General features: G+C 42.3%; 2 protein-coding genes across 8 annotated transcripts in view; both read right to left on the bottom strand.

Annotated features, from left to right (window-relative positions):
- Positions 1-26,076, bottom strand: part of RPAP3 (RNA polymerase II associated protein 3) — a 50,397-nt gene that overhangs the window by 24,228 nt on the left and 93 nt on the right. The window contains exons 1-6 of one of the 7 annotated variants that reach the window (XM_073327967.2): positions 25,931-26,073; positions 24,687-25,254; positions 14,948-15,106; positions 8,530-8,670; positions 5,292-5,414; positions 1,259-1,386 (exon numbers count right to left, since the gene is read on the bottom strand). In XM_073327967.2, the coding sequence (XP_073184068.1) occupies positions 1,259-1,386; positions 5,292-5,414; positions 8,530-8,670; positions 14,948-15,100 (545 nt within the window). In that variant the 5' untranslated portion in view covers positions 15,101-15,106; positions 24,687-25,254; positions 25,931-26,073. Of the gene's footprint in view, positions 1-1,258; positions 1,387-5,191; positions 5,269-5,291; positions 5,415-8,529; positions 8,671-14,947; positions 15,107-16,135; positions 17,153-24,686; positions 25,255-25,930; positions 26,074-26,076 lie in introns of those variants that run through there. The other 6 variants (XR_012156781.2, XM_073327966.2, XM_073327965.2 and 3 more) reach the window with 6 other exon arrangements.
- Positions 18,000-24,585, bottom strand: LOC140910007 (zinc finger MYM-type protein 1-like). The gene is made up of 3 exons (XM_073340146.2): positions 24,053-24,585; positions 22,321-22,720; positions 18,000-22,050 (listed from the first exon to the last, which is right to left on the bottom strand). The coding sequence occupies exons 1-3, from the start codon at positions 24,583-24,585 to the stop codon at positions 21,349-21,351; spliced, it is 1,635 nt and encodes a 544-aa protein (XP_073196247.2). The 3' UTR covers positions 18,000-21,348.

Raw genomic sequence — 26,076 nt, 5'->3', positions numbered from 1 at the left:
TCTGGCAATTTCTGGGGCTTGGCTGCCATCCCCTCTCTTTCCTCACCCCTCCACCCACTCCAAAAAAAAAAAAAAAAGTAGCCCCTTGATGCTGGAAGACAGTTGAGCGCAGGTTTGGGGAGAGGAGGATTAATTATTATTGTTGGTGGTGTTGCTCTGTGAAATCTGACAGCATCCGCACTGATCAGCGGAGCTGGTGGAGGAAAAAGACACTGCAGCAGGTTGTCAGGTGGGAGTGGATAAGCCCCCTAAAAAATGTCTGCCAACTTTTATTATATTCATTATATTGTTTCCGATATAAATTAATATTACTGCAAATGTTCAAATAATATTTTCTTGGATCGTAAATGAATAATAGTCATTTTATACGATCCGCACAGACGCACAGCCTTTCAGTCGGTCTTCAATGTATTTAAATAGGAACATCTCCGCGAGTACGCCACACTAACATTCTTCACTGTATTAATTGGAATGGCAGTTTTTCTGATCTGATGTGCTACATGCCTATGCGAATACGATAATAATATGGCACAAATATGGTACCAGTCCCTGGCAAATATGGTATTGGTCCCTGGCACACTGGAAGAAGAATTGCTGGTCCACCACATCAGATAGTTTGAGAAGCACTGTGCTAGGGAATTTAGCGTGTATGCTGCCACATACTAGAAATTACCATGTGCGCTTTAATCTATTCCCAAACAGGGCAGATTAAAACATACTGGGAAACAGCTAATGTGCAGCAGCAGGGTCCACATGGACACTTGGTGTGCGGCAGGCTAGTTACACCCCAGCTTGCTGCCATCTAAGTGTTTGTATAGATGATCCCTAAGAAACAAATATTTTTTCCTTTTCTTTTTTACGATGCACTCCAATATAATAGGTGTGCAGGGTCTCTAGACACCACAGTGCCTCAGCAGTAGGGCGAAAAGCAATCTCCCTCTGCCAAAAATGGGAAGCCTTGGAAGCACTGTGAAAATTTGAGGCTATATTAGAGGGCAAAAAAGTGTCTTCACTCAAATACTCTACAACAGGGAGGTTGGGACTTCCAGTCTGAAGCTGTGGAGGCAGATTGAAACTGATAACTTCAGAAAAAGACACTTTCAATCCTGGCAAATCAAATTCTACCTCCAAAGCTGCAAGCTGGCTGAAAATGCACATAAACAGACCTGTGGATCTTAGCATGACAAGCAATATATTTATGACTACAATTCAAAGCAAAATAGTATTCCAAAGAAAAAAATTGGATAACAACTCTTACTTTTTAATTCTAAAGAAAGCAGATGCTCTATTTGTGGGGAGGACAGGATTGTACGGATCAGCATTCATCCCCTTTGTGTAGCATTTTATTGCTTCATCATACTTTCCTTGCTGAAAGTACATATTGCCCTGTTTAAAAACAAAAACACCAGCAGCTTGTTGTCAATTTGTCACAGTACAGTGTTTTGCTGAAGTAACATTTTGTACTCACTTCAGTCTCTTAATTTGGTGGTGCAAAGAGAACAAGCATTTTATACTTTGGGTTAAACATTCCAGTTTAAAGTCTCCAAGCACTGCTATCATTAGTCTGTTACTTACAAAACATGTATAAAATGTTTCTCACCTTCCTACAGTCAATAATTTTTATTATCCTTGTAATAAAAATTGTTTATTTTGTCCTAAACTATTATTTCAAGGTCATCCAGCTTGTTAAGACTAAATTTAATACAGACCACTGCTGCTTGAATTTCCGTAATTATTAAAATATCTTCATAGGTTACCAGTGAAAATCCAATCAAATATCACAGTATTTTAGCTTTCCAAGAAGGTTTATGATATCATGCCATAGTACCTTTTGTATTTTCCTTTTATGTTACAAGTTATTCTGAGGCTTGCCCAAGAATATTGGCTTGCCCAAGTATAATTTGGAAAAGAGATGGGGAAAAAGAACTTATTGTTTTGGAATTGTTTCCACGGTTATGGAAGCAGCTTTCTATTTGCATTCAGAAAAGTCAGTCTGAGTTAGATTTTAAAGCAACATTTAAGACACAATTGACACCACTTTGAATGCAGACGCACCCTGAGAGTTGTGTATATTTTCTACATTAATGTGTTTTCTGCCAAAAATACTCCAATAATAATTTACGTAGCATGTTAAAACAAAATTTGCTACAAAAATAATAGTAGTACAGGAAATAAGCCAATGTAAAATCTTGTGATGAATATTTGTCCAGTCCATCAGTCAAGATGAACTGTCCCAATCTATAATGGGAGAACAAAGTGTCCCACAAATAAAAACAGTGATCATAAGGTTAACTTATAAATGAGAGAGACTAAGATAATACAGGACAGTGTATAAGAGAAATTCAGAAGTAATGGTTCTTATTTTTTCAGATGGTTGGATCTAGGACAGTTGTGGGAACACAATCTCTAGGAAGGAAGACAACAGACCCATCACACTTTTTTACTCTTAACAGCCTGCTGCCGCCTCACAAGATTACCAAATCTGCAAGCTACAGATCCCAGGGATCAGTTGCTGTACGAGGCACCAGACTCATACAGGTAAGCTGGAAGCTCAGAATTGAGAGACAGTGAATCAAAAACTTATACTTCATAAAAGAAACGGAAAGGTCAGGAGATCGACAACAGGATATGAAGACTTTCAAGTCCAGCCAAGGTTGATAGTGACAAAGAGTTAGTACCATCTGAATTCTGTGCAGTCATATATAGTGAGTTGGTGTTCCCACCTCAAATCCTGAGGAGCAGATACACAAATGGAGAAAAAAAAAGATTCCCATCAGAACTGGCACCCTTCTTCGAAGTCAACAGAAGATAAAACCTATGGACAAAGATTGAACTACTCTCTCACTCCTAGATTTAGCTACTTTAGGTCCAGGATGAGAAATGCTGGCAAGGTGGTGGAGGAAGGGGAGACAGAACAGTATTTCTATAGCTGTGCTATATCTAAGATAGGGAGGTTCAGTCTCAACAACCTAGCCCCTTTAACAAGCAGAAAGTTGACTTAAATGCTGTGCGAAGATCAGAAGGGAATCTTCTCACTCAGAAGAATATAAGGAATCGTGGGCCTTGGCAAAATGAAGACGACATACATCCTAGCTGAAATTGGAGGGGAGAGAGAAAAGAATGGTTACTTAACCTACAGCAGCTGAGGTTCTTTGAGATTGTGTTGTCCACTCAGATTCTGCTTCTGGTGTGCATGTGTCCCATGCATGTGAGATCAGATCCTTTCAGCCGCATCCATTGGGACCATATCTGTGCCTTAGATACCTTTGTGATGTTCCCACCCACCCAAGGACATCAAAAGGCAGAATGGGCTCAATGATCCCTCAAAGGAAACCTGATATTGCTTGTCAGCTTTTTTGGAATTAGGTGCCATTGGTGCTTGGGTCTACTACAAGATTTTAGCTGTTCTAACAAGCCTTCATTAATGGGCATGGTAAGGCTACTTGAAGACATGAAAGAGTGCAGGATACCTAGTAGTTTGTGTGGATTTTCCTATACTACCTCTACCAGAATTTCTAACATATCTGCTGTGTGCCTTAAAAGCTCTCAGAAGATCCTGAAATCATCTATCTAACTAGGAGAAGAACTGAAGAGAAGGAATTGCTGTTTAGAATAAGTGTTCTTCCTTCTCCAGCTGCTATTCTTCATTGTCATGGTCTTGTTGTCGCAGACTGTGAGACTGTACTAACTGACCCTGCTGAGTAAATCTATGGGGTCTTGTAGGAGAGAGAGATATAACTACAGAGCAGAAGAGTGAGGATAAGGGCAGCACAAGGTGTCCTGGAATTACACAGGAGTGGAGGCCATAGGGGTGAAGCCACAAAGAATGTTCTCCTCAAGTTTCCTGATGTCTATGCCTATAATGGCACTCTCTAGAATCTATCTGACCAGTAAGGTTTATACGAGGAAGAGTGAGGTGTATGTGGAAATATCTTCCTGCTATACTCTGAAGGGCAAGAAGAAAATGAATATGCTTCCTTTAATGGGGGAAGCTATCTTGTCAGGTGTTCTAGGGTCCCCCACAACCAAGTGACAGAATTTAACAGGTGAGTTCATCACTACCATAGCCACATCAGAAGTCGGCACTGAGGCAGAAGCACCTCTGCTAAGTGACGCAGATAGCAGGGGTGACTCCAGTAGCCTGGTGACCATTAGACAAATGGGTACCTAAAACGTCACTGCTGGGAACATCTGCACTGTGGAGATGAAGTCTTAGTCATGGGCACCGAGGCTCAAGTGTAGATGTTTCAATGGCAGTACTGAGGGAAATGAAGACCATGGTTTCAGATGGTGCCATGAGTTCCTGGTGACTAACTGTACCAAGGCATCAGAGGAACCCAGTCTGGGTTACCAACTGCCTTTTGCCTGAGGGGCATCATATCTTGAGTCATGGTAAGTCTTTTATCTGTCTTTATTGGGCACCAGGATGGGTGACCATATGTGTGCTTGATCCTGGAGCGGCACTGCTTCCAACCGCTTTCAGACAATGACTGGGTAGAGGAGTTCTTGTCTGTCCTGTCAGACTCGGTAATTTTAGATTAAGAAAGTGCCTAGGAGCTTGGTGTAGAGCCACAGCTCAGCAGAGTGCTCATTCAAATAGACTGAGGAAGCAGGACTTTTTAGCCTTGGGCTGTGAAGAGGCCCTCATTAGTGCTCTAAAAGTAGAGCTTCAGATGAGCCTCAGTGGCTTTGTGCATGCTCTTGGAATAGGAACAGACTGAACACTTATCAGGATTCTGTCCCTCACCAAGGCAGAAGAAACACCAAGACTGTCCATCATTAAACAACATAGCTGCCTTTCAAGAAGGACGAGTTTTAAATCCCAGGGATTTAGTTTTAGCCATATCAACTAAGTACCAGGTAAACTCCAAATCTAATCTAATTTTTTTTTAAGCCAAATGGTGTAACAAAGTAACTATTAACTAACTACACTAATAAACAATGCTAATTATCCTGACAACTAACAGGTCAGTGCACGGAGTATGTGGACACTGCAACAGTTCTCTCTTGCTGTCAGGAGCAGTAAGAAAGAAGTGAGGGATAACTGGGCCCATTGCTCCCTTTATGTCCTTTCCGGGGGCAAGGGAGTATGAGTGTGGAGAGGGTGGTGCAGTTCAAGTGTATGTAGGGCATGAGCATGGTCCCAACAGACACTGCTGTCTAAAAGAATCTGTTATGGGCACATGCTCACCAGAAGTGGAATCCATGTGGACAATGACTTGAAGCAACAGCCAATGTTCAAATGTCTGCATCATTTTTTTTTTTTAAGGGTCATTTAATGCTGCAATAACCTTTTCTTTCTCAGCAAGAGCTTTTTCTGCATCTATATGAATTCCATCTTCTTCAGAGTCCGATTCTGGAGATAAGGAATCATGGGTACTATCTTCTTTGTCCAGTTCTTCAAGTATTTTGTCCTAAAAACACAAAATAAATTCAAGTGTATAATGTTCATTATAATCCACGACTCCATACAAATAATAACTAGATATCGATAAAGGACAAACTAGACACAGGATTTTTAAAAATACATCTTTCAATTATTACAAATACTACTGGCAGTACTTTGTTTTGTCTTTATTTAACTAAGGTTGCGATCTTGCTCAGCCACAGGGGTTCACTTGTGCAGATCTCTATACAGCATTGAGGCCTAAGAATGTATAGACTTATAATTTTGTAAACTGATTTTGAAATATTCACAAAGGTAATAAAACAACTTCCTGACAACAACACACTAAAAATAGTAAAACTAAGTTATTCTATTTGGGTTCTTATAAAATGCTCATTGTTATTACAGAAATTTAAACACTGATAATGGTGCTATGGTTGGTGCTTAGTAACAGCTGTACATTCAGTATAAAATTGCATAAATTTGAAAATATACACCATAAAATGTTTGAAATACAGAACTATTTTCTGTGACTAGAACACAGCCATACTCCATGAAGTTCACAAAAAACCCTGAACTATCTGAATGTCCACTCTACATCAGGCATTTTAGATTCCTATTCAGGTTTCTCTAAATCAAGAAAGAATTTAAGCACATGCTTTAGTGCTTTCCTGAATTCAGGCCTTAATGAATTGTACAGCTTTTTGCAACAGGGATTGCAATGTATGTTTGGAGACCACTCAATTTGTAATCCGTAATCCAAACCGTAACATTTAAAATGATTAACAGTGGTTATCGTTTTTTCATTATCATTTTTAAAAATGTGTATGTGGCACAATAAGTCATGATTAAATGAAAAGCTTTCACACGCAGTTTTGATTACAAAATCGTGATTTGTTTCACAGTATTACAGTGTATTCACTGCACCTAGTTTTAGTTTATCTCAGTTTACAATTTTGTACTTGGAAAAATTATTTCATATACAAACAAGAGGTCTCTCTGCACTTACCATGTTTCATTTAGTATCTGTACAGCCATGCTAAACGCACCACACAGCAAAGAAAAAGTTCATTCTTACAGGGAAATATTTGTCATCCCAAAAGCCCACTCCACACCCAATGCTTATTCAAACATTTTAATTGCTGATAACATGCTAAACCTCACATAGATTCTACCCTTTTCTGAAATGTCAATAGAAGTGGGATGCGCTTAGTATTTTAATACTCATTCTACTGAGTATTTTAGTTTTCAGATCAGATTAAAGTTTTAAAAGACCTTAAATACTGGACTCCCATCAGACGAAAGTTAAGCAGTTATATTTAAATATATTTTAAGCATATATCTACCTCAAAGCTACAGAAACATTAAAAAATTGTAATCAAAGTTAATTTTTAAAAATAGCCATCCTCAAATCTCCAGTTTCTGTAAGCTGTTACCTCCTTGGGTAAACCTAACTGTGTAGCATTAGTCAGACATATCCAATGAGAAACCTGAGACTAAAATTCGTAAGAGGCATCCTATTGGTATCCTGAAGGTTTCCATTCCTTTTAAACACGATGCTGCTTTCACTTCAGGAACCTAGTTAAGAGACACTACACTAGTAAGACTTCAGCTCCAAAACTTTCACAGGTTAAATGTGTTTGATTCCAAATAATTAACAGAATGTATGCAGCCTTTACACAACAGCTTAATTCAATACAATTCTTGCATTGGTCTGGATGCTTACAATGTCAATAGCAGCAGAAGCAGCATGAGCTCATGAACTCAGTGTTTGGCAGGTACTTTAAGAAACTATTTTCCGAATATTTTGTTTTAAAAACATGTTAATCACAAAGCTTATTCACACATAATAGTAATAAACTGGGATGCCAAAAATGTTTTAAAAATATGTATACCACCTTCTTTAACCAATACCTCCATAAAAACTTACAATAAAAATGTTAAATATTCACCTCACATGCTCTTCTCCTTCTACTCTTGTCAAGGTTCCTCCCCCACTCTGAACTCTAGGGTACAGATGTGGGGACCTGCATGAAAACATCCTAAGCTTACTTTTACCAGCTTAGGTTAAAACTTCCCCAAGGTACAAATTAATTTTATCCTTTGTCCTTGGAATAACCACTGCCACCACCAACTCTAACTGCGTTTACTGGGAAACGTAGTTTGGACACGTCTTACCCTCCAAAATCCTCCCAACCCTTGCACCCCACTTCCTGGGAAAGATTTGGTAAAAATCCTCACCAATTTGCATAGGTGACCACAGACCCAAACCCTTGGATCTGAGAACAATGAAAAAGCATTCAGTTTTCTTACAAGAAAACTTTTAATAGAAATAGAAGTAAATAGGAGTAAAGGAATCACCCCTGTAAAATCAGGATGGTAGGTACCTTACAGGGTAATTAACTTCAAAACAGAGAATCCCTCTAGGCAAAACCTTAAGTTACAAAAAAGACACACAGACAGAAATAGTCATTCTATTCAGCACAATTCTTTTCTCAGCCATTTAAAGAAATCATGATCTAAATGCATACCTAGCTAGATTACTTACTAAAAGTTCTAAGACTCCATTCCTGTTCTATCCCCGGCAAAGCAGCATACCAACAGACACAGACCCTTTGTTTCTCTCCCTCCTCCCAGCTTTTGAAAGTATCTTGTCTCCTCATTGGTCATTTTGGTCAGGTGCCAGCGAGGTTATCTTTAGCTTCTTAACCCTTTACAGGTGAGAGGATTTTTCCTCTGGCCAGGAGGGATTTTAAAGGGGTTTACCCTTCCCTTTACATTTATGACAACTCTGAACTACTACTTGCAGAATTATTTTACATTTAAAATAAAACACTATTTTTAAAACCATTTTTTCTTAATGCCAAAAATTTATGATATGAGCCTGAGCAGGGCGTAATTACTGTGGAATAATTCATACCTAATGTATTTAAAATAAATTATAGTATCCTATTTCACATCTTTTCAAGGACCAAAATGTAAGCTGTTTGGGGCAGGGGTGTTATTTTCTGTTTTTCAATACCTAGTGCAATTGGGAACCAACCTAGCAGGACTCTAGGCACTAATGAAATATAACATTAAGCAATAGTATCAATTAGGCATGACACATGAGATAAGTATACCATATAACTGGAATAACGTACCACATCAAGCTTTCCCCATGCTTCATAGTCATAAGATTTTATCTTGTTTTTTTTGTTTTCCTCAGTTGTTTTCTTAGAAGGTACTTTAGCTTTGCTCTTCTTCTTTTTCCTATATGCCTCATTTCGAATTGGTGGTAAATTCTAGGTAGAACAACAGTTATTTCAATGTAGTTTTAACTTAGAGAAATAGTTATGAGATTTTTTTTTCAGATGAGATAGGATAACATTTACAGTAAAATACTTTTAATTTTTAAAACAAAGGATGATTGAAAACTGCATGTCTTAAAGATGAAGGCAGATTTAAGGCAGTACAGCTTTTGTTACTATCAACACATGACTGGCGTTCTCTTCTGAGAGTCTGTAAACTTTAATGCTCACAAGTATTTTGGAAAATGAAAATCTTTGTAAATAAATGTAAATGAAAGTGCATAAGACCTTATAGTGTCACAATTCTGAGGTAAGATAGGCTCAAGTTTTGTTTAGATTAGGTTTCCCTAAATCCAAAACATTTTGAAGAAAACTGTTTGTCACCCGGCTTTCTTGTAGGTCCACTCAAATAATGTTCATGCTGATGCTGCTCCACAAGCTGACAAAGATTTTCCTTATGGATAATATAAATCTAACAGGAAGTTTTAAATGCAATATAAAAAATACAAACATTAAGATGTTTACCATGGTTGAACCTCTTTGTGATTATGTAAAACAAGATTCAGTTAATTTTTTGGATTTGAATTTCGGACATAAATAGATGTATAATATTTTGGATAAAAAGGAAAGAAGAGCAAAAAAATCTGTAACATGCATGTTTGACTGGGAAACGTGCTGATTCTGTAAGTCTCCATGTGTTTTCTTTCCTCTGAAACACAAAACATTTTAAAAGCCAGTGGCACATTTCATACGAATATTAATTATCCATTTGAGTGCAGAGGGTGAAACTGTCCTCACTGACATCAATGGGAGTTATGCCATTTATTTCAATGGATCCAGGATTCTACACAAAGTTACACTGCACAGAAAGAAACCATACACCTCCACATATTGTAGTGGCTGTTAAATTCTTTTACAGTTTTATACTGAAGCATCAGTTTACTTGTAGAGGGCCAAATCCTATTTGCCTTACTTATGCAGGGAGCCCTGTGATATCAACAGGACTTCTCAGAAGAGTACATCAATGAGGATTTCATTATCATCATGTTCCTATTACACCTCTGGTGTTTAGGGCAGTGATGAAGCTCCTCCTGTCTGTTTCTGGCAAGTCTTTCAACGGTTCCCCAGCTGTGCCCCAGGTTTTTCAAGTCGGCTTCCATGTTGTTTTCAGGAGGACTCGTTTTTGCTTGCCTTCAGGTGTCCATCTTATTGCTATTCTGGTGATAGAATCAGTTTCCATCCAAAGCACATGACTAATCCATCTCCAGCACCTCCTGGCAATGATGGTGCTCAGATCCTCTTGGCTGCACTGTGTCAACAGATCTTGGTTTGAGATTGTACTGGACGAAAAGATATGTAGGACTTTTCTGAGGCTGGTTGTATGGAATGAAGACAGTTTGGACATGTCATACTTTCTCATTCTCCAGCATTCTGCACTATAAAGTAGTGTTGAAAGTACGCAGCTCTGATAAATCTTAAGGTTGGTTTTGGTGTTGTATTTTGATGATTTGCAGACAGTATTTAAGCTCCTGAAGGTGTTCCTGGCTTTACTGATTTTGTTCCGGATATCCTGGCTTGTTCCAACATCCTGGCTGATGGTGCTGCCAAAGTATGTGAATGTTTCTACATTGGTGAGAACATAATCCTCTATCCATATAGGTAATGGTGAGGCAATATTAAAGGTCATGATATTTGTCTTATTGCAGTAGATTTTTAGTCCAATTTGCTGGCTGAATGCATTGAGTTGAGTGTTTTTTTCTTGTATATAGTGTTGAGTATGTGACAGGAGAGCGACATCATCTGTGAAGTTCAGGTCTTCAAGGGATGAGAAGTGTCCATTTAATGCCTCTTGGAATGTCTTCTGTTGTAGGCCGCATTACCCAATCGATAGCAATGTGGAAGGGGATTGCAGACATGACACACCCCTGACGTACTCCTGTTTTGACTTCAAAACTGAGCTCACTGTGATCAGCACTACACGTAAAGTTGAAATAGAAGCTTTTGATTATGTTGATTGTACGGAAAGGATTCCGTATGCCCGCAGAATGCGCCATAGGCTGGTCCTGTAAATGCTATCAAAAGCCTTCTCAAAGTCTATGAAATTTATGCAGAGTTGCCGTTGCCATTCTAAGCACTGTTCTATTATGTTTTGTAGAGTGAAGATCTAGTCTGTGCATCTATGCCCTTTCCGAAAACCAGCTTGCTCTTTTCTGAAAACACTATCAATTGCCTCTGATATTCGCTGGACTATAATCTTACACAATACTTTGCTTGGTACAGATAAAAGTGTGATACCACGCCAGTTATTACAATCACTGAGAGTTCCTTTCTTTCGTATCTTCACTATAACCCCATTGCTCCACTCATTTGGCACTTTTTCCCTTTCCCACACTGATGTAAATAGAGGAGCCAGGATACATGCTGCTTATTTAGGATTTACCTTGGACAATTCTGCATTCAAGTTATCCTTGCCAGGAGCTTTCCCATTTTTTAAGGATTTGATGGCTTGAATGATCTCTTCCTTAGTTGAGGTGTCTGTGTTGATATCAAGATCTTCTGCCTCCTGCATGTTTGCTTCCTCTTTAGGTGGCTCCCTGTTCATCAATTCTTTGAAATGCTCTGTCCAGCGTATTTCTTGTTCTTTTTCTGTTGTGAGTAGGTGTCCTTTTTTGTTCCTGATAAGAGTGTTTGTTGGTGTCTGCCATTTACCACTGATAAGCCACGTCATTTTGCAGATGGTTCCTTTTTCACCACAAGCAGCTGCATCCTCTGCTTCTGTTGCCAGATTATCAATATAATGCTATTTGTCTGCTTTCACAAATTGACCTTCCAGTGTACCTTGCTATACTGCTTGTGGTATTTGTCCTTTAGCTTCTGGGATTTTGTGTCTAAAACTTTTTTCTTCAGGGCTCATCTGGTTTCTATGACATTCCACGTGCTGGGTAAAATCCACTCCTTCCTTCTCTTCTGCCTGTAGCCTAGACAGGCATCACTACTCTGTTTATAAATTGCTATAACTTTGTCCCTCTTAGAATCATAGAATCATAGAATATCAGGGTTGGAAGGGACCCCAGAAGGTCATCTAGTCCAACCCCCTGCTCAAAGCAGGACCAATTCCCAGTTAAATCATCCCAGCCAGGGCTTTGTCAAGCCTGACCTTAAAAACCTCTAAGGAAGGAGATTCTACCACCTCCCTAGGTAACGCATTCCAGTGTTTCACCACCCTCTTAGTGAAAAAGTTTTTCCTAATATCCAATCTAAACCTCCCCCACTGCAACTTGAGACCATTACTCCTCGTTCTGTCATCTGCTACCATTGAGAACAGTCTAGAGCCATCCTCTTTGGAACCCCCTTTCAGGTAGTTGAAAGCAGCTATCAAATCCCCCCTCATTCTTCTCTTCTGCAGGCTAAACAATCCCAGCTCCCTCAGCCTCTCCTCATAAGTCATGTGTTCCAGTCCCCTAATCATTTTTGTTGCCCTTCGCTGGACTCTCTCCAATTTATCCACATCCTTCTTGAAGTGTGGGGCCCAAAACTGGACACAGTACTCCAGATGAGGCCTCACCAATGTCGAATAGAGGGGAACGATCACGTCCCTCGATCTGCTCGCTATGCCCCTACTTATACATCCCAAAATGCCATTGGCCTTCTTGGCAACAAGGGCACACTGCTGACTCATATCCAGCTTCTCGTCCACTGTCACCCCTAGGTCCTTTTCTGCAGAACTGCTGCCTAGCCATTCGGTCCCTAGTCTGTAGCTGTGCATTGGGTTCTTCCGTCCTAAGTGCAGGACCCTGCACTTATCCTTATTGAACCTCATCAGATTCCTTTTGGCCCAATCTTCCAATTGGTCTAGGTCCTTCTGTATCCTATCCCTCCCCTCCAGCGTATCTACCACTCCTCCCAGTTTAGTATCATCCGCAAACTTGCTGAGAGTGCAATCCACACCATCCTCCAGATCATTTATGAAGATATTGAATAAAACCGGCCCCAGGACCGACCCTTGGGGCACTCCACTTGATACCGGCTGCCAACTAGACATGGAGCCATTGATCACTACCCGTTGAGCCCGACAATTTAGCCAGCTTTCTACCCACCTTATAGTGCATTCATCCAGCCCATACTTCCTTAACTTGCTGACAAGAATACTATGGGAGACCGTGTCAAAAGCTTTGCTAAAGTCAAGAAACAATACATCCACTGCTTTCCCTTCATCCACAGAACCAGTAATCTCATCATAAAAGGCGATTAGATTAGTCAGGCATGATCTTCCCTTGGTGAATCCATGCTGGCTGTTCCTGATCACTTTCCTCTCATGCAAGTGCTTCAGGATTGATTCTTTGAGGACCTGCTCCATGATTTTTCCAGGGACTGAGGTGAGGCTGACTGGCCTGTAGTTCCCAGGATCTTCCTTCTTCCCTTTTTTAAAGATTGGCACTACATTAGCCTTTTTCCAGTCATCCGGGACTTCCCCGGTTCGCCACGAGTTTTCAAAGATAATGGCCAGTGGCTCTGCAATCACAGCCGCCAATTCCTTCAGCACTCTCGGATGCAACTCGTCCGGCCCCATGGACTTGTGCACGTCCAGCTTTTCTAAATAGTCCCTAACCGCCTCTATCTCCACAGAGGGCTGGCCATCTCTTCCGCATTTTGTGATGCCCAGCGCAGCAGTCTGGGAGCTGACCTTGTTAGTGAAAACAGAGGCAAAAAAAGCATTGAGTACATTAGCTTTTTCCACATCCTCTGTCACTAGGTTGCCTCCCTCATTCAGTAAGGGGCCCACACATTCCTTGGCTTTCTTCTTGTTGCCAACATACCTTCTTCTTGCTAATCTCCTCATCTGCATTCCCCTCCTCTTTATTAAGGTCTGCAAGTGCTTGAAACCTGTACTTTAACTGCAGAATGGAGGCTTTCTGTGCTTTAGGGACTTTAGCTTGTCAATATCATAATGTCTATGTCCCTTGTTCGGTGGACCCACACTTCTCAGTTTTAGCTTGATGGAGGCTGTCACAAGGTGATGGTCGCTGCCAACATATGCACTCCTTCTCACTTTCACATCTGTCAGTGAGCGTCCCCATTTGCCATTGATCATGATATGGTCAATCTGGTTCTTATCTCTGCCATTTGGAGAACACCATGTCAGCTTGTGAATTTCATGATGTTCAAATAGGTTCAAATAGTTCATTCATATTACAGAAATCAACAAGCCTTTCTCTGTTTTCATTCATGGTGCCATACCCATGTCTTCCCATTGCTCTGTCATTGTTTGTATCGTCCTTACTGACCTTGCCATTCAGGTCTCCCGTGATGATAGTTAGGTCATGACATGGTACTCTCTCTAACTCCGTCTGTAGTTTTTTGTGACACCTTAGACACTAACAAATTTATTAGAGCATAAGCTTTCGTGGGCTGTAGCCCACTTCATTGGATGCATAGAATGGAACATATAGTAAGAAGATTATACACACACACACACACACACACACACACACACACACACACACAGTGATAGACCTAGGCCAGTTGGGTACAGCAGAGTAGCCATATTGGGATCCAGGAAGTGGGCGGGCTTTGCCCGCCCACTGCTAAAGGATCCCCCCAGCATAAGGGGGGGTCCACAGGACCTGGAAAACCAAATAATTACGGGGGACAACTAATGAACAACAGGGACAGGAGTGCGGTCAAAGGGTCAAACGAAGGGAACCGGACGGGGACACCGAGCAGAGAACCCCGGACAGCGCCCACTGCTCCTCAAAGGCATCAAGGGAGTCAGTGGACGCTGCCCAGAGGAACTCTGCCCGGAAATGTGAACGGACAGAGGATTGGAAATAGGCCCCACAGTCACAGGAGACTCCATCGGCCAACCTCCTCACCCTGGTTTTATAGATGGCCACTTTAGCCAGGGCCAGGAGGGGGCTGACCAGGGTCCCATGACTTAGTGGGGCCACGGACAGCCTGTAGTGCAAGGTAGAATTTGGCCCAGCATAAATAAATTCTTTAAACATACAGCAGGGTAGCATTGCATGTACTTTGATCATACATGTTGCTGGTGAGGAAAAAAAAGGGGGGTGTTTAGGAGATACTGATCCTTAGTCTTTATGAAATATCCTTGAGGAGCAGCAGTAATGTATCCCTAGAACATTAAAATGAGAATCACTTTGGATCTTAATCTGTGCAAAGAAAAACAAAATTAAATGATAAATTATTAAACAAATACCACCATTTTTTATTAATAGCTGTGTTAATATTGAGATTGGACTCTTGAATTTACCTCTTCTGGGGCACCACTCTGTTTCATCAATTCAGAATCCATCTGCTTAATATCTTTTTCCCAGCTTTCTAATTCTCTCACAAAATCATGCAGCTCTTCAGCATTTTGCTTCATTTGCAGCTGTAGCTCTAGTGCTTTATTTGGTGAAGTCATTGTTACCTGTTGAATTTGGAGAAAAACAGGTTTTTGATGAGAATCAAAAGCAATTATTGAAGAAAACTAGTTTCTGCAAAATGAAAAAAAAATCATGCCTGAACTCGACTGAATTACTTTGCATGGATGACTGAATCTTCCCACCAGTATGAGCAAAGACATCGTAGGAAAAAGTAAGGAGATGAGAAGAGAACAAGTTACTAAAATGAAGGAAAGTTATAACTTTTCTGACATACTGAAACATCTGAAAAGAAACAAGTCTTGTTTTTCGTTATTGTGGATAAGGTGTATCACCTCTTTAAGGAGCAAGTCAAGGAAGTATCCAGAAGGTGACAACTATGTGATCTTGTATTAAAGGAAATATGCTTCAATAATTTTTCAAAATGTTGTAATCACACAATCTTGTGTGAAAAAACAAGGAAATTGGCTTCTTAAAGTTAACATTTAACAAAAAATCTGCAACTATAAAAAGTACTCATTCTATAGATCAGAGGTAGGCAAACTACGGCCCGGGGGCCACATCCGGCCCTTCAGATGTTTTAATCCAGCCTTCGAGCTCCTGCCAGGAAGCAGGGTCTGGCTTCGGCGCTCCAGCCAGGGATCAGGGTCGGGGGCTTGCCCTGCTCTGCGCGTCCCATGGCTCCGTGCGGCTCCCAGAAGCAGGTGTGTGTCCCCACTCCAGCTCCTATGTGTAGTGGCAGCCAGGAGCTCCGCACACTGCCTCTGCCCCAAGCGTGGTCCCCTCAACTCCCATTGACTGGGAACCGAGCCAGTGGGAGATGAGCCAGTGGGAGATGCAGGGATGGGGCCTCTCTCCACTATTCCAGTCACTATTTTGTATATTACCATTATGTCCCCTGTTATTTTTATACTTTCTCAATTAGATACTACTAATCTCTTTACTCTTGCCACACCTTAAAGTTTTCAGAGTCCTAGACTCCTATTTCTTGTATATCTGTTTTGAGACAGGATGACCAGAATTTAACATTAGATAGCCTTACCTAAAATAAAGATAATATTTTCATGATCACTAACCCACATTCTTTATACAGTGTAACTTTTTGCTTGTTTTTGACTACTGCTGCACACTGAACAGATGCTCTCCTTGAACTATCCTGAATGATGCCATGGTCATTTTACTAAATTGTTGCAATGAATTTAGAACGTAGGAATTGCAGCATTGGATCAGACCAGTGGTCTCGTATCCTGCCTCCAAAGTGGCTGGCAACAGATGCTTCAGAGGAACTGCAAGAAACCCAGTAATAGACAGATGTGGGATAATATGTCTTCCATGAAGGTCTCATCCTAATCTGTAAAAATTAGAGAGATTGTTTCAAACCTTTACAAATGAAGTTTTATATCCCTACTTATTTTTTTGGTAACCATTAACTATTATAACTCTGGCTATTCTTACTATCTATATAAATGTCTTTGAATCCTGCTAATTTCTTGGCCTCACTGACATCCTGTTACAATGAGTTCTATAATCTAATTATGTGTTATTTGAAAAAAATATTAGTATTGAATTTGGCTCTCTTCTGTTTCTCATATTCTTGCTATTCTATAGCCTGTTCCTTATGCTTCCGAACATCTTGTTTGTTTTTTTGCAAATGAGCAGAGGTCTTCATTGAGTTGAGCACACCAATGCTCAGGTCCCTTTCCAGCACTGATCCTGATAATTTAGAACCCTGTAAACTGCATGTTTAAGAGTTTGGAGGATAGGGACCTAAGCAAAGACCTTGGAATTCCATTGCATACTAAAGTCTCTCTATTCATACCTCTCAACCTGTGGAGGACAATAAGAGATATTAATTAGAGAAGCCTTTAACCAGGTGAACAAGGTAAGGATCCTTTCTGAACAAATTATGATATTTTGGCATAGGATTCCACAAGCATGTGATAAAAAGACATGCTGTTAAAATTAACATATACAGTTACATACATAAGGAAAGTGGGGAGGAAAGGATGGTCTATGGTAGACCAATCACTGGATTGGGAGTATCATAGACTTTAACGTCAGAAGGGACCATCCTGATCTTCAGTCTGACCTCCTGCACGTTGCAGGACACAGAACCTCACCCATCTACTGAGTTACTGAAATTCTCAAATCATGGTTTAAAGACTTGAAGTTACAGAGAGTTCACCATTTACACTAGTTCAAACCTGCAACTGACCTGTACCCCATGCTGCAGATGAGCCAGGGGAAAATTCCCAACCTCAAATATGGCAATCAGTTAGACTCTGAGCATATGGGCAAGACCCATCAGGCAGATACCTGGAAAGAATTATCTGTAGTAACTCAGAGCCCACCTCATCTAGTGTCCCATCTCCAGCCATTGGGGATTTTTGCTATTAGCAGTTGCCCATTGGCCACACACCATTGTAGGCAGTCCTCTCATACCAGCCCCTCCATAAACTTATCAAGCTCAGTCTTGAAATCAGTTAGGTTTTTTTCCCCCACTGCTCCCCTTGGAAGGCTGTTCCAGAACTTCAATCCTCTGATGGTTAGAAACCTTTGCCTAATTTCAAGCCTAAACTTGTTGATGGCGAGTTTATATCCATTTGTTCTTGTGTCCACATTGGCCCTTAATTAAAATAACTCCTCTCCCTCCGTTATCTAGTCAGGACACCTAGATTCAATTCACAGCTCTGCCACAGACTTCCTGTGCAATCTTGGGCAATTCACTTACACCCCGATCCACAAAGGCACTTGAGTGCCTAAACCTAAATTCAGGCACTTAAAATTCAGCTTTAGGCACCTAAAACCCAGTTTTAAACTGCACCATGATTCACAAAACTCCCACCAAACCCCACAGGCACCTAAACTTACTTGGTGCATAAGTTTACAGGTTACCTCTGCATTTTAATTCCTGCCTCTGGGCACTTACACTGCTGCCTCACTCCAGGCATCTGGATGCCTAACGCCAGAGTGATGCACAAACTGGGAGAAGATAGGTATTCATTTGCCTATCTTGTGTGCAGAGCCCAATCTGGTAGGTGGACTGTGGGTACCTATCAGATCAGGTCCCATTCAAAATCTGCTCAAAGGAGGAGTTGTCTTCCAATATTTAGCGCAGTGGTCACCTGGGATGTGGACGATTCAGGTTCAATTCCCCCCTCTGCCTGATTGGCAGGAAGGATTTGAAATCTCACGAAAGGGCTCTAATCACTGAGCAATGGGATATTTTGATGTGAGGTGTGATGCTGTATGCAAGCCACATACTAAAGGATATAAAAGGCAGCTGTATTGTCTCCATTTTATCTTCAATCCTGCTTCTTGCCTCTGGAGTAAGTTCTATGCAAACTGAAGTTCTGAACAAAGGACTGAATGACCCAGCCAAGCTTTGGATGTGTTCCAGGCAGGAATGTAAATATCGTTTTAAAAAGTACCCGTTTAAATAATAAAAATTGTATCATTTAACCGGTTAACCAATTGGGACCTCACAATGCTTACAATGGCACGTCTCCCCTCTCCCTTGTCCTAGACAGATGGGGAAGGACAGCTGAGCTCATACCAGGGGTGACACAACAGGCATAGCCAGGAGAGCTTAGGGCAGTAGAGAGGGCCCAGCACCCGCTTGCACCCTCAGTACCCAGGAAAAGGGAGAGGAGCCCCAGGTACTTAGTTTGTGCTGACGTGGCCTCCACAGATGCTCCATACCACCCCAGCAGCAGCTTCCTTTCCCTTCAATAATCAGCTGAAACTGCAGCACCAACCAGCGCGCCATCCCCTCCGCAGCCAAACCCCTTCCAGTGGCACAGGCAGGAGGCCAGGGACTACTTTATCTCCCAACGGGGCCTGCAGCCCCTGCGCCCCCACCCTAAATGTGCTCCCCCTGCCTGGCTGGCCATTCCCTGCGAAGCCCCCGGACTGGTAGTTTGCTCATCCTGCCTCCCTGCGCTGCCAGGCATTTCCTGGCCTAGCGAGTAGTATCCTTCCGCCAGGGTCGTCACCCCTGGGTCTGTGCAAGTATTTCTCCTCAGGTCTGTGGGGCTGGAGGGACTTTTTTTTAATATCGTTAATATCGACTCGGCCCCTTTAAGAAGGGGCTGGGCTCCCAGTGATCTCTTGTGATGCCCGCTCCTTCCTGGTGCCATAATTCACCTCTTGCAGTGTCCCAAAATGGCATCTCTACTGCAGAAGAACCTGTTGGAGATCTGCACACAGGCCCTGCCCTCAGTAAGGACTTCTACCAGCTGATCGGAAGGAGGTGGATGAACGGTAAGACTAATACGTATTGGTATACCGTTTAACAGTTTAATATTTTACATCCATAGTTCCACAGGGTCTTTCAAGCCAGCAAACTTACCAATATTGCTAAGAACCTGATATATGGACTATGAATTCTTAAGTATGTATCTGACTACTTGGACCATTTAGCAACTCTCTTCTTGTTCTTTTCCTTTTCTAATAAACCTTTAGTTTTAGATACTAAAAGATTGCCTGGCAACATGGTATTGTGGGTAAGATCCAAACTAAAATTGGTCTGGTAATGGCCCTTTGCGATTCAGAAGAACATTTTGTATAGTGAGCAGTTTTTTAAAATAACTCCTCATCTTATTGGAATGCAATAAAGGGAGCTGTGTGATTTCTTTTTTCAGCTTCTTGATAACCAGTGTGGGGAATCAGAACACTTTGATTGGGGAGTCTAATGTCAGTGTTAACCACCAGTTCTGAGAGCATCTGCTCTCCTTTTCGCAGCCTGTCCCAACTTTGGCATTTTCAGTGAGGACTACCATAGGCACCCCGGGTCACATAAAGCACCCTCAATCTGCCCTGTGGTAGTTGCTCAGCTTTGGATAAATACTTAATCATTTGGAGCAGGGAGGCTGGACCTGAGGTCTCCTGGGGTGCCCTAACAACCAGTTTACAGAGTCAGTTCATTTTCTCTGTGGCCCAGTGACTATTTAAGCATTGATTCGAAGTGGAGCAGCATCAACAGAGAAGACTAAGAGCACTCCTCTGATTACTCCAAGAGATGGGTTCCTGACTATAGATCGCTAACAGAGACAGGTGCCTCCTCACTGCCCAAACTGAGGCACCTACCCCTTTGAGAACAACTGAGCTTAGGACACACACACCCCTGGCTATTTTATGCAAGCTTCACTTTCCTAGCATGCTGGCTTTGTAGCTCAGTGGCTTTCAACTTTTTCTAAACAACCGTACCCCCTTCAGGAGTCTGATTTGTCTTGTATACCCCAAGTTTCAACTCACTTAAAAACTACTTGCTTACAAAATCAGACAGAAAAATACAAAATTGTCACAGCACGCTACTACTGAAAAATTGCATACTTTCTCATTTTTATCATATAATTATAAAATAAATCAACTGGAATATAAATATAATACTTATATTTCAGTGCATAGTATACAGAGCAGTATAAACAAGTCATTTACTTTGTAGTTACATCACTAGTGCTTTTTATGTAGCCTCTTGAAAAAATAGTCAAATTTCTAGATGAGTTGATGTAACCCCATGGAAGACCTCTGCATACCCTGGGAGGTACATGTACCCCTGGTTGACAAGCACTGGTGTAGATCACAGTTTAAGGTGCCTAACTCTCCCATGCATAGTAGCGGCATCTCAGTAGCTGACTCAGGCTCAGTGGATCCCAGGGTTGTTCCCAGGATGCTCGGCGTTGCAACGCCTAAGCAGGGCCGGTGCAAGGATATTTTGCGCCCTAGGCGAAACTTCCACCTTGCGCCCCATGCCCCTCCTTTCCCCAGAGCATCGCTTATTAAAATCTTTCAAAAATGAATACTGCATAATGTGGCATTGTTCATTAGAATTAATACACGCTCGGCTTGAAAATTTATTAATTTCACTATTTAGTCTACATATTTAATCAAAATAAATGAATAACCTGACAGTGTTGACATTATTATTGTTTTCACTTTGCACAAAATAGCATGGATCTTAAAATAAATCACATACATTAAACACAATATACTGTCACAGACTAACACGTTATAATTTAGAATTTATTTTTCCACGCCTTCAGTTTAGCAAATTTAGAAACAAGTTCCTCCAAGTCAATGCTACAAGCAATGTCATGTTCTATTGACAAGGTAGATAGCCCAACAAGTCTTTGTTGCAACACTGATGTTCTCACGTATGTTTTTATCAACTTGAGCTTCGAGAAGCTTCGCTCACCACTGGCCACAGAAACTGGGAGAGTCAAGAGGATGCGAAGAGCAGTAACTGTGTTGGGGACACTATCTGTCAGCTTATTTTTCCAAAGGAAGTTCAATACATGTTGTGGTGATGCACTTTTTGGACTCGTCTTGTAATAGCTTGCAATTCATTGCACAAGTCAAAGGCATCAATATCTTTGGATTCACCATGTTGCAAAGCTTGCTCCAGATTCAAGCAATGTTCCATAATTTGCTTTGGTCTTGTATTTTGCAAACTGTAAACATCATATAGGAAGCCAAATACTGAACTAATTTGCTGCATCAATGTTAATCTTTCTTCAACCGAATGTATTGTTGTGTCGATGACTGCAAAGTAAAAGTTCACTTTGAATTTTTCTTTTGGATTATAAATAGGTTTGTCATCTGCTTCATATGTGAACTGCTTCCTCTTTTTTCTAATACAGACTGTATCTGGTTCAAAAAGTGCCAGTACATCCAACTCCTCCGCAAGTTCACCTGCATCTACCAATGTTTTCTCAAAGTCTATGTCAATTCTGTGGCCTACAAGAAACTTCTTGATTTCTCCAAGTTGATTAATGGCATCACTTACGTTAAATTCTTTCGCCTGAAGTTGTTTGCGAATCATGTTGATCTCAAACAATATGTCATACCACACAACAAGAGAAACAAGAAACTTGAAACTAGAAATGGCTTTTGCAAGATCCTTTGCATCAACTTGTGACATATTGCCAGATGATCCAGTTAGAGTAGTGTTATCATAGATCTCTAGCAGAGCATCATAGATGTCACCAAGCTGATAGCGAAGAGGTTTCAAGGCATCAATTCGACTTTCCCATCTTGTTTCACTCAATGGTTTAACTGTGAGATTAGATACGTGGTGTGTTAGAACTTCCCAGTGATGTGTAGAAGCGGAGGAATACACATAAACATGCTATACTAAATCAAAGAAGGCGGTTGCCTCCAAACAACACTTTGCAGCATCACTAACAACCACATTCAATTAATGTGCACTGCAAGGAATGAAAAAGGCTAGTGGATTAATATCCAAAATTATTTGTTGGACACCATTTTCTTTCCCTTTCATATTGCTCCCATTGTCGTAGCCTTGACCACGCAAGTTTTCTATAGGCAGTGACATCTCTTCTAACTGATGAAGAATAGTTTCTGTCATACCAGCTCCAGTTGTCTCCGTAAGCGACACCAATCCCAAGAAGTGTTCCTTTATGCATACTGATTCAGTCTCATTCTCTGTCTCTGAAGTAGGCCTATCCACAAACCGAACGTTCATGGTCATTTGTTCAACATGGCCTGCATCTGGTGTACAATCTAGAATGACTGAAAAGTATTTTGCAGCACGAGCAGATGCTAGGATTTTTTGTTTGATGGCATTGGATAGAAGCTGAATAAGTTCATTCTGTATGCCTTTCCCTAGGTAATGTACATGCATCTCCTTGTCCTTAATCCTGCGAAGACGCTCATCCAGGGGTCAGTCCTGGGGCCGGTTTTGTTCAATATCTTCATAAATGATCTGGAGGATAGTGTGGATTGCACTCTCAGCAAATTTGCGGATGATACTAAACTAGGAGGAGTGGTAGATAAGCTGAAGGGCAGGGATAGGATACAGAGGGACCTAGACAAATTGGAGGATTGGGCCAAAAGAAATCTGATGAGGTTCAATAAGGATAAGTGCAGGGTCCTGCACTTAGGACGGAAGAATCCAATGCACCGCTACAGACTAGGGAACGAATGGCTAGGCAGCAGTTCTGCGGAAAAGGACCTAGGGGAGACAGTGGACGAGAAGTTGGATATGAGTCAACAGTGTGCCCTTGTTGCCAAGGCCAATGGCATTTTGGGATGTACAAGTAGGGGCATAGCGAGCAGATCGAGGGACGTGATCGTCTCCCTCTATTCGGCATTGGTGAGGCCTCATCTGGAGTACTGTGTCCAGTTTTGGGCCCCATACTACAAGAAGGATGTGGAAAAATTGGAGAGAGTCCAGCGAAGGGCAACAAAAATGATTAGGGGTCTGGAACACATGACTTATGAGGAGAGGCTGAGGGAACTGGGATTGTTTAGTCTGCAGAAGAGAAGAATGAGGGGGGATTTGATAGCTGCTTTCAACTACCTGAGAGGTGGTTCCAGAGAGGATGGCTCTAGACTATTCTCAGTGGTAGAAGAAGACAGGACAAGGAGTAATGGTCTCAAGTTGCAGTGGGGGAGGTTTAGGTTGGATATTAGGAAAAACTTTTTCACTAGGAGGGTGGTGAAACACTGGAATACGTTACCCAGGGAGGTGGTAGAATCTCCTTCCTTAGAAGTTTTTAAGGTCAAGCTTGACAAAGCCCTGGCTGGGATGATTTAATTGGGGATTGGTCCTGCTTTGAGCAGGGGGTTGGACTAGATGACCTCCTGAGGTCCCTTCCAACCTTGATATTCTATGATTCTATGAAGCGGGTCAAACAAAGCTAGATATTCCACAAATTTGAGGACGTTCCCATTACCACAAGTGTGCAGGTTGTTTTGTGTTCCCTGAAAGGCCAGGTTTTGTATACCAAGAACTCTGACCAAAGCAATCAGATATTTTAGTATTTGCTGCCAATACTTTTCTTCTTGCTTAAAGAAGCACAAATGTTCTTCATCAATTGTTCTCTCATATTTCAATCACAGTTCAAGTTCCTTCCATGTTTAAACATTTATCAAATATTGACTGCTTTTCTTGTGCTCTGAAAGAATTGCAGACATGTTTTTCCAATCCCTTGAGCCTTTTCCAGAAAGAGATGATGTGCCAATAGTACAACTGGCAAACAACTTGCAGCAGAAGCAAAAGCAGAATCACTTGATGTGGAATACTGCAGCCACTGATGGTGCATTTCTTCTCCATTAACAAGCCTACGTTTGAAATGAATTGTCGAGAATTTTCTTTGCTTACTATCTTTGGGAAATCGAACTGCTGAACTTGTTCCAGCTCATGTTCCACCAAAATTTGTCTGACTTGATCATCGCATTTGGCCCAAGTAGCAGGATCTCTAAAGCTCAAATTCAAACAAGTGACATTTTCGCTTTCACGTTCTTCCAAGTTTTGATCCTCATGTGTTTCATATGATTCGTCTGCAATATTCAGATTATGTTCTTCAAACTCTTCTTTAACTTGTGAAACTGTCATCCCGACCTCCATCTCTGCTTGATCCTTTGGCATTGGACTACCTTCATCTCTGGCCAGTGGACGTTGATACCTCAGAAACGAACCTTCTTGCTTTCTTTCTTCTTTTTGCTTATCAGCCTTCTGCTTACAAAACTGTGCCCCAGACAATTTTTCTCTATCTGCCATGAGGCTGTTTCAACTGAAACTGAAAAAATTGAAATTTTATTCCTATCAGTTCTTTTGCTTGTTCACTGTTAAAAGTAAAGGATAGAGAACATGTCACTTACCAACTATGAGTCACTCTTTGAATTTCATCAACGGGTTAGGTGGGGAAGAGAAGCACACTGGGTTCAGTCAGTGATGGTTCGAGTTTGGCCAGGAGGAGAAGGGAAGCAGAATGGGTTTGGGTCAGCGGGGGATTGGGTTTGGCTAGGGAGCGAAAGGGAAGCAGACCAGGTTGAGTCAGTGGGGTATCAGGTTAGGCGGGGAAGGGAAGCAGACTGGGTTCGGTCAGTGGGGGTTCGGGTTTGGCTGGAGAGTGCAAGGGGAGTAGACTGGGTTTGGTCACCTGGAGAATCGGGTTTGGCTGGGGAGGGAGGATAGGGTGCAATCTGGGTTTGGCTGGGTGGCGGCGTAGGATTCAAAGAGCCATAAGGTGAAATGGGCGCTCTCCTCTCCAGTCCCTGACATGCAGCAGCGGGCCAAGTGCACTTGCAACAGGGCAATGGGAGCGTGTCGCCTGCTTTGCCTTCACAAGTCCGTCCTGTGCCCTGGCTGAGGAGTTGAATGCTGGGCTCTTGCTCCGGCAGCAGGGGCGTGGGGCAGGCAGGATAATGTATCTACCAACACAGCAATCTGTAGAATTATCGATTCACAATCAAAGGACTTCACTGGATTTCTAAATGGCAGCAGTCGGAGATCAATTCATTGGGAACATGGTTTTTATCACCTGCCTACAGTCTGCAATCTAATCAAAGGACTTCACTAACCACTGGCTTTCTAAAAGGCAAGAGAGCAATTCATTGGGAGCGTGGTTCTTTTACGTCCTCCCTACCGTCTGCAATCTGCTGCCAGCCTTTTGATTGATATATGGTCCTACTTTTGGGGACCACTTTTTGGCACCCCCAAATCTTGGCCCCCTAGGCAGCTGCCTAGTTTGCCTAGTGGTTGCACCAGCCATGCACGTAAGTGCCTTTGTTGACCCCAGGCCTTACTCTCTCCCGGCCTCAGTTCCCCATCTACGGACTGGGCCAGCAGCGCTGTTCACAGCCCATTGGTGCCCCCAGGGGGCGCAGGCGCTGCCCTGAGGAGGACGGGGAAAGGGACAGGCAGAGGCGGGTCAGGCCAGGGTCCCTGGCGCCTCACATGCCCCCAGCCGTTGCAGCCGCTCTCTGGCGGTGCGGAAGCAAACGTGACTGCTCGGGCTCATCCCGCGACAGGTGCCCCCTCTCCCCCGGCCAGGAGACCAGGGACCCAGCCGCCCCGCCCCCGGACAGGTAGAAACCGCCGCCCCGCGCTCTCCAGACCCCACCTTGAGCCGGTTCCCGCCTCCTCCTGCCGCCGCTTCCCAGAGTGCACCGCGGCTGGGGCTGGAAACAGAGTCACCCGCGCTCCGCCTGACGGGGCCTTGGCCCAGCTGCCGCCCGCCCCGCCCCGCGCAGCGCCGCCCCGCGCCCA

The sequence above is a fragment of the Lepidochelys kempii genome, chromosome 1 (genome assembly GCF_965140285.1).
Source record: "Lepidochelys kempii isolate rLepKem1 chromosome 1, rLepKem1.hap1, whole genome shotgun sequence".
NCBI lineage: Eukaryota > Metazoa > Chordata > Testudines > Cheloniidae > Lepidochelys > Lepidochelys kempii.
The sequence above is the reverse complement of the archived record's forward strand: the minus strand, read 5'-3'. Positions and strand labels throughout refer to the sequence as shown.

Bases quoted from the DNA above. Each gene is read 5' to 3' on its own strand.
- LOC140910007 (XM_073340146.2), bottom strand. From the start codon at position 24,585: ATGGCAGATAGAGAAAAATTGTCTGGGGCACAGTTTTGTAAGCAGAAG. The intron at 22,721-24,052 runs GTACTATTGGCA...GCGTCTTCGCAG, and splicing joins CTGCAAGTTGTTTGCCAGTT to GATTAAGGACAAGGAGATGC. The intron at 22,051-22,320 runs GTCCAACAAATA...CTTCGCTATCAG, and splicing joins TGAAAGGGAAAGAAAATGGT to CTTGGTGACATCTATGATGC.